The sequence below is a fragment of the Phoenix dactylifera genome, chromosome 9, assembly GCF_051530095.1.
Source record: "Phoenix dactylifera cultivar Ajwa chromosome 9, Ajwa_hap1_PhDact_Kaust_v1.1, whole genome shotgun sequence".
NCBI classification, from domain to species: domain Eukaryota; kingdom Viridiplantae; phylum Streptophyta; class Magnoliopsida; order Arecales; family Arecaceae; genus Phoenix; species Phoenix dactylifera.
In genome coordinates, this window is record NC_143198.1 from 20873917 (window position 1) to 20890580 (window position 16664).

Consider the following 16664-nt stretch of genomic DNA (forward strand, 5'->3'; position numbering starts at 1 on the left):
TCATCTATATTTAGTGTGAGATGCCGATGTATCGAAAAAAAATAAATAAAGAGTTTGCCAAAGAGCGCACACCAATAACCTAAGATTTTTCTATTTTTGATTCATAATTAATGACTTGTCTTTCTAAACTCGTCAAAAGAAATTCTGAATTTTTGCGTCATATTTCCCGAACTCTCCGCCGAGCTGGCTGGCAGGCGCGCAACGCACCTCTGGAAATCCAAGTCAACGGTCAAAGAGTCACTCGACCTTGGCCCAATCGGCGTCTTCGTAATTCCCACTTACGGAAAAGAGATGCGCCGCGGTGTCGCTTCCAAATATCTCTAGAACGCTAGGGGTATTATTTCCATCCTCTTTAAAACCCCAAGTCCTTTCCCCACCCTACAATCTTGTCGAGGAATCGCGAGCCCCCAAGGAGAGAGGAGAGTGGTGGTAAAGAGAGAGAAAAAAATAAGGAGAAAGGGCGAAAAAGGGAAAGGAGGCAAAACCGGTTCGAAGCTTCTCCTTTCTTTTATTTTTTCCCCTCTTTCTCTAAAACCTCGCCCGCTCTCGAGCCAAAGCGCACCAAAGCTAGGGTTATTTGTATTCCTTCCCCGCTTCCTGCTCCTTCCGTGCTATTTGATTCGTCTCTGGATCGAGAGAGCGCGGCCTTGGCATTGGTAGGGTTTTGCGCGTGATCTTTTTCGGGCTCTCTGCTGCCATGGCGGAGAAACTGAGGGATTTGAGCCAGCCGATCGACGTTGCTCTGCTCGATGCCACCGTTGCCGCCTTCTACGGGACGGGATCGAAGGAGGAGGTGAGCGTTCGTTTTTTATCCCTCTCCATTTCCTTCTTCTTGGGTGATATCTTTTGGTTTTTTTTTCGTCCTCTGGTCGGCCCGGATGGAGTTCGGTTGCTCGTCTTGGTTGTTTCTTGGGAAAGTCGTATGAATACGATGCATATACGTTTTCTCTGATTATTCGAGTTTTGATCGCTTAGTTTGAGATGAAAGACGACACTTTTCTTCAAATTCGTGGTTCTTTTATTCTTTTATCTAAATCCCGTTTAACTATGGGTATTTTGTTTTAGAATTGTTACTGATTCATGGGTCTTTCTGGAAAAGAAACCTTCTATCGGGACTCTATTTGGGTTTCAGATGAGAGAGAGAGCAGCTTTCTCGAAATTTATGATACTGTTTTGCACTTTTTCTTTAACTAGATGTTCATGTTTTGTGTTAGGGTTGATAGTGATTCGGTGACTATTTTGGTTAGAAAAGAAAAGGCTTTTTTCCCCCACCCTTGTTGGATTTCAAATGATAGAAGGCTGCTTTTTCGAAATTCTGGACTCCCTTTTCTACTTTAACTATGAATGGATGTTTAGTTTTAGGGTTCATACTGATTCGGGTTTCAATTTTTGGATGTTTTGTTCTTAATAAACGCTAGTCGAGAAGTTAGCTAGTGGGCCTATATACCTGAAAAATCATCTTTCGGTCACCTTGAACCTACTATATGAACTTTTTTTAGCTCTGCATTTTTTTCTGTTCAGCATTGCTGGGTAGTTTTTTTGGAGCTTCCTGAAGAATAACATGTAAACGGTACTACAACTTGTCTTTTCTGGCATTGATTTGCATCATATTTTATTTCAGTATATGTGGCTGCTGAAGTACAGTCAAGCATATTATAGATTCTTTTCACCCTCGGCCCTTTTTTTTTGGTTTCTTTCCTTTTTGCTTATGAATTCTTCTCTGATCTTTAGATTTGTCCGAAGCTGTATAGATCTCGTATTGACTGACACTGCCTTTTGATTTGTTGGCAGAGGACAGCTGCGGATCAGATACTGAGGGAGTTGCAGAACAACCCAGACACATGGCTGCAAGTGGTTCACATTTTACAGAACACACAAAACTTGAACACGAAATTTTTTGCTCTTCAGGTTAGTGCTGCACTTCATCATGGTCGATTAGTAATTGATACAAGTATATCACATGGTTAAATTAACCACTGGATTTGAATAGAGGTCATAGTTTAATTTATACTGCAATGTTCTTACAGTTTCCAAACAGTTCTTTCTATGTGTGGCTTTTGCATTTGGCTTTTTATTGTTCTAGGTCAAATTGGATCTATGGTTTAAATCCTTATTTATATGGTATTTGAAGTGTCTATAAAAGGTTTCAGGTTGTTGTCATTTCTTCCTATGGACCAAGAAATTTTAGGTTTATGAAGTAGCATTTGAAGGAGTTGGATAGGTGTAAGAGTAGATGCCTTGTCCAGTTTATTGGTTGAAATTTTGATGTTTTTAATTTCCTTATTCAACAAAAGATGGTTTATTTTTTCAATATATGTGATAAATAGAAACATGTCTGATTTTTGTAATTTGTTTTGTCAAATGATTCTAGAAATCCTATGTTTATTGTCCTGTAGGTTTGCTTGTTTTAAAGAAGTATTATCTTTGACTGAGATAAGTTTCTTGTAATTGTTGATTGGGAATTTTATTTTCCTCCAAGCCAATTTAAGGTTGAGTGCAAAAAGAGATGGTAGGAAAAGCTTCCAATTTTTTTTTTTACTTTTGCAAGCTGATAAGAAAAAGGTGAAGAACAAAAATAGTGAAAACAACAGAAAAAGCATTTGACAGAAAACTTATGAAGGTTTCCGAACAAATTTTGTATGTATTCAATCTTACAGTTTGAGGGCCACCTTAATTGACCAAAAGTTGCACCACTTTCTATACCATCTAATGTGTTTTTTTAAGATTATATTCTTTTGATGGTTCCGGTTGGTTATTTCATCCTACACCTACATCACAATATGAGGAACCATGCTCCAACTTCATTCTTCTCCTATAACCTTTGCCTCTTTATAGGTACTAGAAAGTGTCATTAAGTATCGTTGGAATGCTTTGCCAGTTGAACAACGAGATGGAATTAAAAACTACATCTCAGAAGTTATTGTGAAGGTATAAGCTTATCTTCCTTACTCTCAGCCAGTACAAGTTTGCTCCTATAAAACATAATATCTCTTTTATGTATTGCCAATCTATGCTTGCCCTTGTTAATTCTTGTCTTCTCACCAGATTTCAAGTAATGAAGACTCCTTTCGGCAGGAGAGGCTATATGTCAACAAGTTGAATGTCATATTAGTGCAGGTAAATTGCTGGCTTGTAAACTTCTGGTTTTAGACATGCTATTTATTCATTATAGATAATCATGGTATTATAAGTTGGGCAGTAAGGCGTTGAAAAGTTTTCTTTCGCTGTTGTATTATTTTATATTAATTGTTTATACTCATTCAAACCAATGATATTACAGCAATCGCTTCAATTCTAATAATTTTGCTTATACCTTTCCACCTTCGGTTTAAATATTCCTGGACTTCTTTATTTTACCATGTGGAATCTCCGGAAATACAGGTTTTAAAGCATGAGTGGCCCACCAGGTGGCAAACTTTTATTCCTGATCTTGTATCAGCAGCAAAGAGTAGTGCAACGATCTGTGAAAATTGCATGGCTATATTAAAGGTATCCACCCTTATCCCCAAACCTTTGTTGTAGAAGCACACTTTTTCTATTTTAAAATATGAATCAATATCGATTGTTAAGCATGCAGCTTCTTAGTGAAGAAGTTTTTGACTTTTCAAGAGGAGAAATGACTCAGCAGAAAATCAAAGAACTTAAGCAGTCGTTAAACAGGTAATACATTATGGTGACCATAAGCACTTATTTTTCTGCTTTGCTTGTAAAGTATGATCCAACTTTGTTGCATTGCAAGCGAATTTTACTAACCTTATCACTTGAATTGCTTATAGAATGCTCTCTATTTCATTGATCAAACAAGGCTAAAACGCTTTGAAAATCAGCAAATGTTGGGTGTTAAGTCCAATTTGTACTATATATAAGGCAATCATTCCAGCCAGGAGTGAGCCAACTGAAATTGTCTTTTCACATGGTCCAGCATGAGATAAACAATGAAACAATCTCTTTAGATGAATTCTTATTCTGCTTCTGCACCAAAAAGACATCTTTAGCTGCCTTTTGCTCATGCGCAATATAATTCTGTCTTGTATAATAATTCACATATACTGCACCCTGTGTCTGGTAAATCATGTTTAGGCGTGCATTTAACCATATGTGTTTATAATTCACATACAATTTACAAACAATCAAAAAATAGCAAACAGTTATGGTACACTGTAGTATAAATGTGAATCAATCTGCATACAATATAATAAGCCCCTATAATATTTCAAACACCTTCTATTACTCTAAATCATGCATCTAAAAGTAGATTTAAGGTCAATTCATGAAAATCAGCAGCAAAGAAAAGTTAACAGTTAACAGTGGCATGTCTAGAACTAGATCAGGAGTTATGGTTGTGACCCATATGATGAGATTGGAAAATTCTTGATAACAAATGCCCAAAGGTCTGAAAGTTGTGAGCATGAGGAAACACTGACTCAGTTGATAAGCATATTCTTGAAGGTGGATTGCAAGTGACAAGACATATTGATGTGGGTGGACTTAATCATACAACAGGAAGGTCGGCAATGTTGTATGGTTCAGAAAGTTGGGCAATAAAGAGGGTCCAAGAAAACCCATTAATTGTAGTAGAAACGAAAATACTGAGACTGACAAGTGAAAAATCTTGGAAGATTACAATGAGGAATGAGTGTAAACTTAGGTTATGGTGATGGAGAGCTGATTGAAAAGATACAGGCATATAACAAAGATCCAAGGTGGTTCTGGTAAAAAGATGGACTCTAATTTTTGGGGAAGGATTTAGAAAGTGGATATCATTTAAAGTAGCTCAGCTAGAAGCTGTGAGAAAGGATTTGGAAAAGCTTGCAGTAACATCAGAGATAGGCTTAAATAGAAATGGTTGGTGGGTGAGGATTTGTGATGCTGACTCAAAATAGTTGGGGTGCTTGTTTTCTATAAGCATTTATCTGTTTCTATGCTGAAACTTTGCTATCATTTTGCTGTAGTGTTAACATTCATAATATTTTTAGGGTAATTGCACCTGATGGAAGCTGTAGGCCTGTAGCATGAGTGCATTGTTCTTTCATGGCAGGAGATATCTGAAATTTGACTTTAGTGCGATATCAGTTGCACCCTTAGCTCAATGAGTTTCTTTGCTTGCCTTATTCGTTCAGCTGGCTTCTATATCAACTTCTACAGTTTTTTTTTGAAGAATAAAATTTACTTGTCTTTTGAGACCAATGTTGCTTCTCTTGCCATCTTCATGTTAATCTTTGAGCCTGTACATTTAATCATCCTGATAATGTTTGTCTTATTTTTTGTTCTTTAATCGGATAGCTTACCCAATATTTATTTGATTTGTTAAACAGTGAGTTTCAACTCATTCATGAGTTATGCTTATATGTACTATCAGCATCTCAGAGGACTGAACTTATACGGGCTACATTAGCAACACTGCATGCCTTCTTGTCATGGATTCCTTTGCGTTACGTGTTTGAGTCTCCGCTGGTTTGTCATAGGAATCTTTTGTTTTTTGATCAACAAGTGTGCGGTCAATGCACTGTTTTTGTTCCGAGTTCAGTCCAAAACTGATACATCCCTTTTTGTTCAATCTGTGATAGCTGGAGACACTCCTGAAATTCTTCCCTGTCGCATCATATAGGAATCTTACACTTCAATGTTTAACAGAGGTATGTCTTTTCTACATCTTTCCTTTAAGAGTACAGTATCTTTCTTTGCCCATTCTGCACACATTGTGCTATACATTGGAGTCAGATAGCACCCATCGTTTCATGAGCATCTGTTGCCACATAGTTGCAGGGACATGTTACAGAATCAAAAACATTCCCTTTTTGAGAAAGCCTTGAGATCTGTGACTGTTAAGATTTTGTACATTGTAGTGCACATGGTACATGGATCGTTGTTCATATGCTTTTCTGCTTGTTACAAAATAATCTAATTGTGCCATTGTGCATATGTGGTTACATCTTGGTATTCACAGATTGCAGCACTTCAGTTTGGTGACTTCTACGACATGCAGTACGTCAACATGTATACCATATTTATGGTGCAACTACAGGCACGATTTTTACTGTATTATTGAATAAAATTTGGAATTTACCTAAGATGTTTTTGTGATATGCATTGCTTTTATTCTTGCTGAATATGCCTTTTATTTGCTTTTGTGCGGAATGCTGAGACCATCTCCTATGTTTGTCAGTCTATCCTCCCACCTGGAACAAATATACCGGATGCTTATGCAAATGGTTCTAATGAAGAGCAGGTACACCTTTGTTAATTAGATGGTCTTTGTCAGACTTTTGTTTATTGCAGATTCATATTTTGTTGTGAATAAGTTCTTAGGTTCTTCTTTTCTAGTGTGCTTTTTGATACCTACTTATACATTTTCCTTTTCCATCCCTTTTAAACAGGCTTTTATTCAAAATCTTGCACTGTTTTTCGCTTCTTTTTACAAGGTAACTTCTTTTTCTTCTGTTAAATGTTTGAAACTTTAGGAAATTAATGTGCTCATGAGTAGATGAATGTCCTCAATTGAGAAGCTGTAATTTGTAAGAGAATATATTATGATGCACTAATAGGTATAGACGGGACTTGAGCTGTATCTTTGGCTAGAATAATGTTGATAATTATCATATACACCTTTGGAAGTATTGGTCTATGTTGTTCTCTGAGGCAGCTTTTTGTTCAGGATTAAAGCAGTAAATAAGGTCTGAAATAAGCCTTATGCCTTCCAAACAGCTTTCAGAAAACAAGCATAACCAAGGGCTAGTTCTGCCAGTCTTGATTGTGCTAGGCACAACTTTATTGGAAACATCATAAATTTCCTGGCATACCTCCATTTCTTTAATGGACAGAAACACCCTCAAGCACATGTTATTCCAGAAATTGATGCATAATACAAATATGAATAACTTGTGGCCTAACCAAAGTATGCTGTACCGGTACCGCTAGGTGTATCGGTCGTCTACCGGATTGGTAGGTATTGGTTTAGCGTGTTCGGTACCGGGCCCGTACCGAGAGAACCCAGCCGGAGCCGGGGAAGAAGAAGAGAAGGAGATAGCGAGTGGGAGAGGGAGGGAGAAGGAGAGGCATCCCCCCCCCCCCCCCCCCCCCCCCCCCCCCGGAGAGGGAGGGAGAAGGAGAGGCATCCCCCCCCCCCCCCCCCCCCCCCCCCCCGGGCCTTCGCCGGCCCCCTACAACCCTTCACGGGCAGCGGAGGCCTCTTCTTCTCCCTCCCTCCCCCGCTCGCTCTGTCCTTCTCTTCTTCTTCTCTGGCTCCGGCCGAACTGGTTTGTAAGGCGGAACCATACCGGTAAGCCACTGGTACGGTTCGGGACGGGCAGAACCGGCCGGTACTATTCCATTAGGCATTACTATTCCTATCCCACTTTTTCTTGTTCTCAATCAAACACAGCCTAGCCAAATTCTGTTCTTGGTTTGACTTTTGAGTTGCATTTAGTTTATTTATCAGCACTGATTATGAGTTTACTTTATATCCTATGTCATTGGTTAGCAAAGTGTTATTTGGGACATTTACATGTGTGACTTGACCATGTTGGCACATTGTATTGTTGATTGAGTGGAGGCAAATTTTTGCTGCAGGCTCATATTCGAATATTGGAATCTACTGCTGATAACCGGGCTGCTTTGCTTTTGGGTCTTGAATATCTGATTGGTATATCATATGTTGATGACACTGAGGTTTTCAAGGTATGAAAGTATCATCTGCTGTTCTGTCTATACTGACCGAATGCACAGATTGGTGAGTTCCTGTGCTAATGATTTACCAGATGAGCATCAACAGGTTTGCTTAGATTATTGGAACTCATTTGTCCTGGACTTGTTTGAGAGTCACCACAATTTGGAAAACCCTGCAGTTGCTGCAAGCATGATAGGTTTCCAGGTATATTTGTTTCATACTAATCACTGGCATTATGGATTGCCTAGTTGCATTTGTTGTTATTTCTTTGTCACATGGTTATCTTTCAGTTCACAGCAAATTCCACTGCATACTGTTACATTTCCAGGCAATAATAAGATCCACTGGTTATTGAATCAAAGTTAAGGTGATTTTTGTAGTGGTCCTTTTCAATATGGTATGTGATGGCTCTATGTTATTCTCCATTGGTTAACTTAGAGGGAGTATGGAGAATTTCAAGCAGATCCTAAACAAGTACCAGCAAATGTTTTGAAAACTTAAAGACAAAGGAATGAGACTTTATGTACAACTGTAAGAATTTTTTTAGTACCAATCAGGACCTTTATATATGGTGAAATATGGTTTCTATCATATAAGGAGTATATGCCTGGAAAAATGAATTTCAATTTAAGTGATGAAGGCGAACCACCACACTTAGGGGTGTTATCATGTCAGGCAAGGTATGCTGAACCAACCGGAACAGCGCGTACCGAACTGGTGCCGACAAGCACCGGTACGGTACAACATATAAAATCGGTTCCGACCCAAACTAGGTCGGAACCGATTGGTTCCGTATTTGAACCCGTGCGAACCGGGCCAGTTCCCACCGGCCCAAGCACGGCTTCCCCGCGCGGGCGCGAGCTGGGAAGTGCGCCCGCGCGGGGTTCCCTTACGCTGGGAAGCATCCGTGCACGGTTCCCACGCTGGGAACCGCGCCCACGTGGGGCAGTGCGCGGGCGCGAGGGGGGAATCGCGCGCTTCCTCGCGCAGGGAACCGTGCCTGCGGCGGGGTTCCTAGTAGGGAATCACGCGTTTTTTTTCGCATCCATGCGCGTTGTTTTTTTTTCCTCCGTTTGCGCCTGTGTCTGCTTTGTTGGCTAACTACTGGTGCCTACCGGTATGCCGGTACAGTCGGTCCGGCGGACCTACTGTCAGGTCTAGTGCAGGTTTCACTAAACCCAAACTCATAAGAATTGGGGTTTTGGGTCTTAACTTTTGTTCCATATCCAATTGGGTTCTATTTGGGTTCGGATAATAAAAATATGTATTGGGGTCGGGTCAGGTGGGGATAGGTTTTAGGTACCCATCGGGTATCAAAACTATATCTTGAAGAGTTAATCAAACTAAGATAATCTATACTCTGAGAAGTTTATAAATGAAACATCCAATACATGCTACAAAAATTAAATCATTAACAACAAGCACTCAAAGTTTAACTATATGAAAATGATTGACTAAAATTGAAAAGATACACTTGAAGTCTTAAGTATAAACACCCATACATGTTCTAATATGTCATTACTTTTTGTTCATTCTGTCTCTCTAAATTATAGAAGTGTCATATTGCTAAGAGTTTAGAAATTGAAGAATATATCAATAAAACTAATATTTTATTTGTATATATATGTATCTATGTGTATGGATAGGTATACATTTGTGTGAATATATGTATGTATGTATGCATGTATCTATCTATCTATCTATATGTGTGTGTATGTATGTATGTAGTAAATCGTGTAATTATTCAGGTTTGGGTTGAGTAGGTCGGGTCTAAAAACATCAAACCAAGAACCTACCTAAAAGTTTCAACAGGTCTAAGATTGACCCATTTATCATTGGGTCCAAGTAAGGGTCGGATCAGGTCCGGGTTGTGTACCGGGTTTGCAGGGTGTAGTGGTAGGCCTAACCACACACTCAATGTTCCTCACATTGTTCCATGCAAAATAACGACCATGCCAGTGAATAGGTTTCAAGCTTTAGGGGCTCAAGAAGAAGAGTTCCCCTCCTGTGTACCATCATCATTGCACAGAAGATTTTTAGTAGATTGTTTATCAGGAAAAGAAAGTTGATGGTTTAAGCATGTGCATATTTGATTTTCTTTTCTTTAGAATGTTAATTACTTGGAAATTTGTTTAGCATGTTCCTTTTTGAATTAAAGTGATATAATATAAAAGTTTATAAAGGATAAGAAGAATCAGGACCATATTGAGAGGATTAATGAGGGTATGGATTTCAGTGAGTTTTCTCTGTATGTATGTAGTAGTACAGTACACATAAAATGGATAGGGGAGTTTACATACACTTACAAATTTGAAGATGTAAATGGATTAATGGAATTCTGAGCTGTTGGTTATGATCTACAAGGTCTAAGGAGGCTCTAAGCTGCCCATAAACAAAAAATATATGATACTGAGATGCTTTTCCTGTTCAGAAAGTCATCCCAAAATTAAAGCACAGTGTAATGCTATAAAATATTAATTTGGGAGAACTTGATACACAAGCAAAGAGTCTGCAAAACTCTGCAAAACAAATAGACGTTTTGTTTCTAGATGTTTTAGACCTTCTAGATCATACTCACTAATTTATATTTCTTTTGTGAAACTTCATCTTAAAATTTGGTATTCTCTGTATAGTTGCTCTTGCACGTATAGTCCCATTTTTCAACATTTTCTGTGCTACTATATCTCTGCGCCTGCATGCGCACACATGAACTGTTGGCTTGACAAAGCATTTTTAATATACTCATGCTACCTACCAATTCTGCAGGCTTCACTACTCCCTGGGATGGTCGAAGGGCTTGGCTCACAGTTTTTGCAACGACGTCAGCTTTATTCTGGTACATTGTCAAAATTAAGAATGCTCATGATATGTCGGATGGCAAAACCAGAGGAAGTTCTGATTGTTGAAGATGAAAATGGCAATATAGTTCGTGAAACTATGAAAGATAATGATGTCCTTGTTCAGTACAAGGTCTGTTGGATAAAAGAGCCATATAAGCTTTCCAACTTTTGTTAATTCCCTGCATGATCATCATTTAGAATTATGCATTTGATTTTGGCTTTTTTTGGAGGGATATCATTTCATTTTAATTCTGGATAGCCTGTTTAATGGACATGTGGCGATTTGTTTTTGTGCTAGAGAAAAAAAAACATCAACTCACCTTTTGCTTGGGTATCACAAATATGGGTTGACAAGATGCTTGTAAAATCTGAACGATATCACGTAGTTGTATATGCTTGGCATTAATAGAATATCAGTTGTTGATTGCTTTTATCTTTATTTGGATAATATTCAGCTTACCGTCTGGGAGAATCGGCTCTGAGCTTTTCAATGTGGGAAAATGTTATATTTAACTGCTAAACTACTGAAGAAGTGCTTGGATAATTCTGATACGAGTGCAAATATTTTATTATGTGTTTCTATTCCTATTTTTTTATGATTGACCCTACTTATGCTCAGCTGTAAATTGTCTTTACAGATCATGAGGGAAACATTAATTTACTTGTGCCACCTTGACCAAGTGGATACTGAACAACAGGTATGGATTGGTTGCTGAAACTTCATTCTTCTAATGTACAACAACTCTCTTTAGGTATAATTACCAAGAGAATTGCCTCTTGTGATTCCCTTATGTAATCCCTGTCTACTAATAAATAGCATCACATGTTGACATGATAAACAGGAATTTGTTCTCTTTTTTCATTAATTTTTTATTGTGAGATTTCAATGTCATAACAAGACAGGAGAAAGAAATGACGTTAGTCTAGTTGTTTGTTACGGAACACAGTTTGTATGTCTTTCGCACCATCGTCATCTCCATGTTAAAGTCCTGCTTGCAAGCCTTCTAGACAAGTGCTAATGCTTGCCCAAATTTGTGCTTTCAGGGCTGCATCAGGTTGTTTACTCTAGCTTGTTAGCCTATGCATGAAAGATAGTGGATCGGAAATTAAATTATACATGAAAATAGAAGCACTTTTACAAATTTGGGAATGATGATTAAGTCAGCAAGGTAAACATGTGCAACAGGAGAAACACGGGAAATTGTAGAATCTGAATATTAGAGAAAATCTGTAGATAGGGATTTAAGGAACATGCTGTAGGCTCAGAGGTTCAGTAATTGTATTCATTGTGTTAACAAATAACAATCTCTACTGAACTATTGATAAAATATGTTAAAATAATTTCATCAAACTATGATAGATGCACTCTTATGAAAAATTCTGTGATTAGGCAATTACATGAAACTGATCATGACGTAGTTGAATTTCATTCTGGTTGTTATCTCCCTATTCTAACTTAAGTGGTTGATATATGAATCCAACCTGCCTTATGAATCTTATGGTCTTCACTGCACCAAAATCTGTTTACACTGAAGCTCTGCAATGGCTTAAGTTTATCATAGAATTTAAAATTAAAAGGTATATTACTAGTGAAGGGAGAAGACCTTTATAAGTAATGTACACGACAAATATGTAATTAAAATGTATTCCATAGTGAAGGTAGAAGACCTTTATGAGTATTGTACGTGCCAAAAATGTTATTGCAAGCCCATTAGTAATTGTAGAATTTTGCTGTTTATTGTTCTTGTTTTTGTTTCTCTTATGTTCCTCCTGCTTTTTTGGTGTGTTGAAAAACTAGTTGCAAATTTTGAGGTTATAAGAGAGCATGCACTGTGACTATCTCTTATCTGATTGGTTTATCATATTAGTATTTTTGTTATGTTGTTTCTGTTCTGCAATTACTCTCTCAAATCTGTGGAACGCAGATATTGTTGACAATTGTTATGCTTTGGAACTCATTTTTATCGATCTATATTACAAATTACTTTGGTCATACATTCTTTGATTGGTATTTTCAGATGTTGAAGAAATTAAATAAACAGTTAAATGGTGAGGATTGGAGTTGGAACAATTTGAACACTTTATGCTGGGCAATTGGATCAATATCTGGATCTATGATGGAGGAGCAGGTGTGTGGTTCCAGTTTGAACCATTAATTCATGTAGACATGTATTTTGTATTTTGATCAATATCATTCAATATGTTAGAAATGATGCTGACAAGCTCATTATTCTACATTGTTTCTTAGCTGGTTTCTTATTAGGCATGGTTGTTTTCTTTTTCCTTTTAATGTTTCATCATATGAATGAGAGGAAAATTTTGAGTCGTTATTGACTGTTCAATTGATCTTGTTGCACTTTTGTATTATACTGATGCTGAATTATTCTGTAATTTGACACAGTAATAATTAGCTGACTGTTTTGTAGCTAGATGTCTGTTGGTTGAAAGGCTAGACAATACACACATTCAGCTTGAAAAAAAAGTAGAGTTCATTTTTATTCAAAAGTTGAGCTTTGAATCCATGGTTACAAGTGTGCCATTTTTGACTTTTCCCATTTCTTCTTGTTGGTTATCCTAACCTTGTACTTTTTGCTTTTAATTTGGTATTAACTAGCTAATAAAATATCCATGTAGAACTGTCCTTTCTAATATTTTATATCCTTGCAAATTTTACTATTTTCATTATAAATATTGATTTAATTTCTAATCCGAGGAGTTTACATCTGTTACTGTTTTACCTTTTAGTCTGGAAGGTCGCACAAATAATTATACTTTGTGGAATAAGGTTTAATAGTGAGATAAATTCTGTCATGTCAGAAGGTTTACAAATCCATGAAGGCCTTTAGGGATTGAAAACTTAATTAGAGGACTAAAAAGTTTTAGCTGCCTTGTTAATATTCTCCGTAGGGATACATTAAGTGCACTGTGAAGTTTGAAAATTGGTGAGCAGATGTATGGCTTGAAGGATGCAATAGGCCCTTTGTCGTGATATTATGCAGCGCGTATAACAATACAAAGTGGGGAAAATGATCGCTCTTTGATAAATCACTATGATAGCATAGATGACATGCATAATGTGAGAGAAATATATCTGCCTGGAGATGCTGAGGTTGTGAAAGCACGACCCTTTGAGAAATACTATGCCAGGTGTTTCTGTCCATATGCCTATCTAGAGCTTTGCCTAGCTCTAAATCTTCAGTACCACAGGCCAAGTGGATGTTTTGCAAGATAAATTTTCCTCACAAGCTAGACTCTCTGTCACACTGCACCTAGGAAAAGGAAGAACCCTAATCTTTGAGTGCTCCTCTCTTCCCTTTGGCAAATATGTGGAGGCTTGAGTCAGATTCAAACTCCTCATATTGGAGCTGCTCCTTATTTATAGAGGAGAGGATGCCTCCTCCTATGGGTCCTAAGAGGACTCGACCAAGGAAAGGTAGCGTCCTATCTTGGACGTTCGGCATCCAGAGTCTTGGATAGATTTTGAGTCAAAGGGGAAGAGGGAAGGGGTGTCGGCCCTAGAGGCTGCCCTCTTCTTATGAGGTTGCACAATATGCGGCCCCTGGGGATGCGTTAGAAAGTAGGGGTGCTGGCCCTAGGGCTGCTCCCTCATCTCCTAGCTGCACCCTGTAAAGTGCTATAGCTAGCAGGGGCAGCAGTCACCTACCTTGGTCGGCCACCCCTACTTGGATCTAATCCAAGTGGCCTAAAGTTGACCCAGGTCTAGTCTTACTTGACACAACCTAGCTCAATCCCTATATTAGGACTATTTGCCTGGCCCAATTTCTTCTTCAATTAAATCTAGATCTTTCTTAATCCAATTTGCGAGAGAATAATCAGCTGGAATCTCATTCCAATTGACCTAAAGACAAATGATAGATGCTAGATACATTATGGGTATAGGTCAACCCAGGTTCTCGCTCCTAAATGACCTGCCCTTTAGGTTCTTAGTCACGTCAGCCCCATGGTCCAACATGGGGATATGAATCCTATATCACATTATTGAACTTTTGGGTGAATAGGATGAAATCAGTTGGTTTCTCTATTCTTGCACAAGCTACATCTTGTAATTTAATCCCCTGTCATTCCATTATCCCTGTATGGTCATTGAGTATAACACTATCAGACTCTTAGTCATACTCTTCATGATTCATTAGAATCCTGGATCGTATTAGAGACCCTTTATGAAAACTGTTCATGGGTATCTCTTATGGAATTAATTAATTATTAACTATAATAACTTTGCAAAATGGTTATTTTCAAAATCGTTCAAGTTACTATCCTATCGGGTTTGATATATCTGACTATCTCTATTCTCATGTGAACACTATGCCCAATATGATGGTTTCCATGTTGGACACCCTGACCCTTACTCAAATCCAAATCCATTAAACTACTATGCTTCCTATCAAGGGCAATTCAAGGTGTCATGGCCAATACATGGGTTTGACCACAAATTTACTGGTCTCTAAATACAACAATATCTTTTATCTTTTAGTTCAACGGATCACTTGCAAGCTTGTGCACTTGGTTCACACCTCTACCTTGACAGTGATTTGTGAGATAGATTGCTGATTTTGACCGTTCATTATGATGGGACATCTAGATATTAATACAAGTTCTGATCTAGATGAAGGAAGAACTCTGCCATGACTGTCCACCTTGGCAGCCTTGTAGGTGCGATGCCCAACCTCGCCTATAGTTATGAATAAGTTTCGAGTACATAGGAGTATACAGTCCTTCTTGGTTTATTATAGCCATGATTTCTCAAATATTCTTAGTGTCAAATATGCAGATGGCTTGTAGGGCATATCCCACTTCTAACACCGCTAACATATTAAGCATTCATCTGCTCCACAAGGAGCTATTACTAGAAGTAAGATCGATCTGATGTTTTTTTCATTATAGATGTTGTACTTTGTAGTCTTATTATTCTTAACCATGTATTTTTAATCTTTTAGTTGACTAGACAGCAACATTGTGTCTAGTACATGTTCTGATGCTTGGCATAATATCTTGTGATGAATACCAGGTAATATTGTGCAACAACTTAGAAGACCACATTCTAAGAGATAATGGAGATGGTAGCTAATAGATATTTGTGGAAGCTTCTCGCTCCACAAATCAAAACTAACATATAAATTTTCGGGCAGTAAATTCTAAGTTCTAGTTAAGGATTTTCATATTTGGAACAGTTGTCATATACATTAGTTCACTTTGCCATTTCCAATTTCTCGTTTCTTAATACATTTTCACCTGTTACAAGAGTATAGGAGGTAGCTTTTAAAAATATGTACATAGGATTTTTTATTCGCTCGCAGGAAACAGAAAAGTTGCTTTATCATGGGGGTAATTTTAAGTACTGATGCATTTGAAAGCGTTTGGCATGATAAGTCCTGGCTTTTTGAGTTGTTGGGAACAGCAAAAACTCCATTTTGGTATTAATTGGGGGGGGGGGGGGGGTCCCCAGAACCCATTGTTTTTTATTGTAATTTTGGATGTCTAGCAAAATGGTTGGTATTCTATGGTGCCTGGTAATCTATATTGGGAACATTGGTGATGTTAAACTGTAGTTCAGATTCGTTAATGTGGTGTTGTGTATCTGTTCATTGGTGATGTTTAGTAATTACTTTCTGCTCATCTGGGAACAAGTGTAGAGTATGATTTCTTATAAGGATCTAATATCGTAGTATGGTAGTGTAGGCTGAAGTTTTTAATGAATTTCCTTGAAAATTAGTTCCGACAGCTTAGGTTTCTTGTGTACCTTTCACATGCTAGCTAGTTGCTATACTTTTATTTCTAGTAATTCATTTCTCATTTTCTTGTAAATTTGCTTGCCTTCACTTTCATCTGTAGTTTAACTAGTAATTTTTCTTTATATAGTGTACTGAGTGTTTTTATTCCTTGCATGTGATATTTCATATTGTCCATCTTTTACCAATTTTTCAAGTAATTCGTTCTTGATCTTTTGATTCATGTTTGACAGGAAAATAGGTTTCTAGTTCTGGTCATTCGTGATTTACTGAATCTCTGCGAAATCACTAAGGGAAAGGATAATAAAGCTGTTATAGCTAGTAACATCATGTAAGAATCATCAACATTATGGACCATGCATCTTTCACAATTCTACTTTCTTCTCTCTAACTTTATTTTAAATTATC

The 16664-nt window shown here is 37.7% G+C and overlaps 1 protein-coding gene across 2 annotated transcripts in view; it reads left to right on the forward strand.

Annotated features, from left to right (window-relative positions):
• The first annotated feature begins 339 nt into the window (after nucleotides 1-339).
• Nucleotides 340-16664, forward strand: part of LOC103709198 (protein EXPORTIN 1A-like) — a 30432-nt gene continuing 14107 nt past the window's right edge. The window contains exons 1-17 of one of the 2 annotated variants that reach the window (XM_008794425.6): nucleotides 340-793; nucleotides 1792-1908; nucleotides 2836-2928; nucleotides 3046-3117; nucleotides 3382-3489; nucleotides 3578-3660; nucleotides 5316-5454; nucleotides 5568-5636; nucleotides 5948-6025; nucleotides 6167-6229; nucleotides 6378-6422; nucleotides 7570-7677; nucleotides 7772-7870; nucleotides 10433-10636; nucleotides 11145-11204; nucleotides 12525-12635; nucleotides 16490-16587. In XM_008794425.6, coding sequence (XP_008792647.1) covers nucleotides 698-793; nucleotides 1792-1908; nucleotides 2836-2928; nucleotides 3046-3117; nucleotides 3382-3489; nucleotides 3578-3660; nucleotides 5316-5454; nucleotides 5568-5636; nucleotides 5948-6025; nucleotides 6167-6229; nucleotides 6378-6422; nucleotides 7570-7677; nucleotides 7772-7870; nucleotides 10433-10636; nucleotides 11145-11204; nucleotides 12525-12635; nucleotides 16490-16587 — 1643 coding nt within the window. In that variant the 5' untranslated portion in view covers nucleotides 340-697. The remainder of the gene's footprint in view (nucleotides 794-1791; nucleotides 1909-2835; nucleotides 2929-3045; nucleotides 3118-3381; nucleotides 3490-3577; nucleotides 3661-5315; nucleotides 5455-5567; nucleotides 5637-5947; nucleotides 6026-6166; nucleotides 6230-6377; nucleotides 6423-7569; nucleotides 7678-7771; nucleotides 7871-10432; nucleotides 10637-11144; nucleotides 11205-12524; nucleotides 12636-16489; nucleotides 16588-16664) is intronic. The other variant, XM_088704382.2, reaches the window with a different exon arrangement.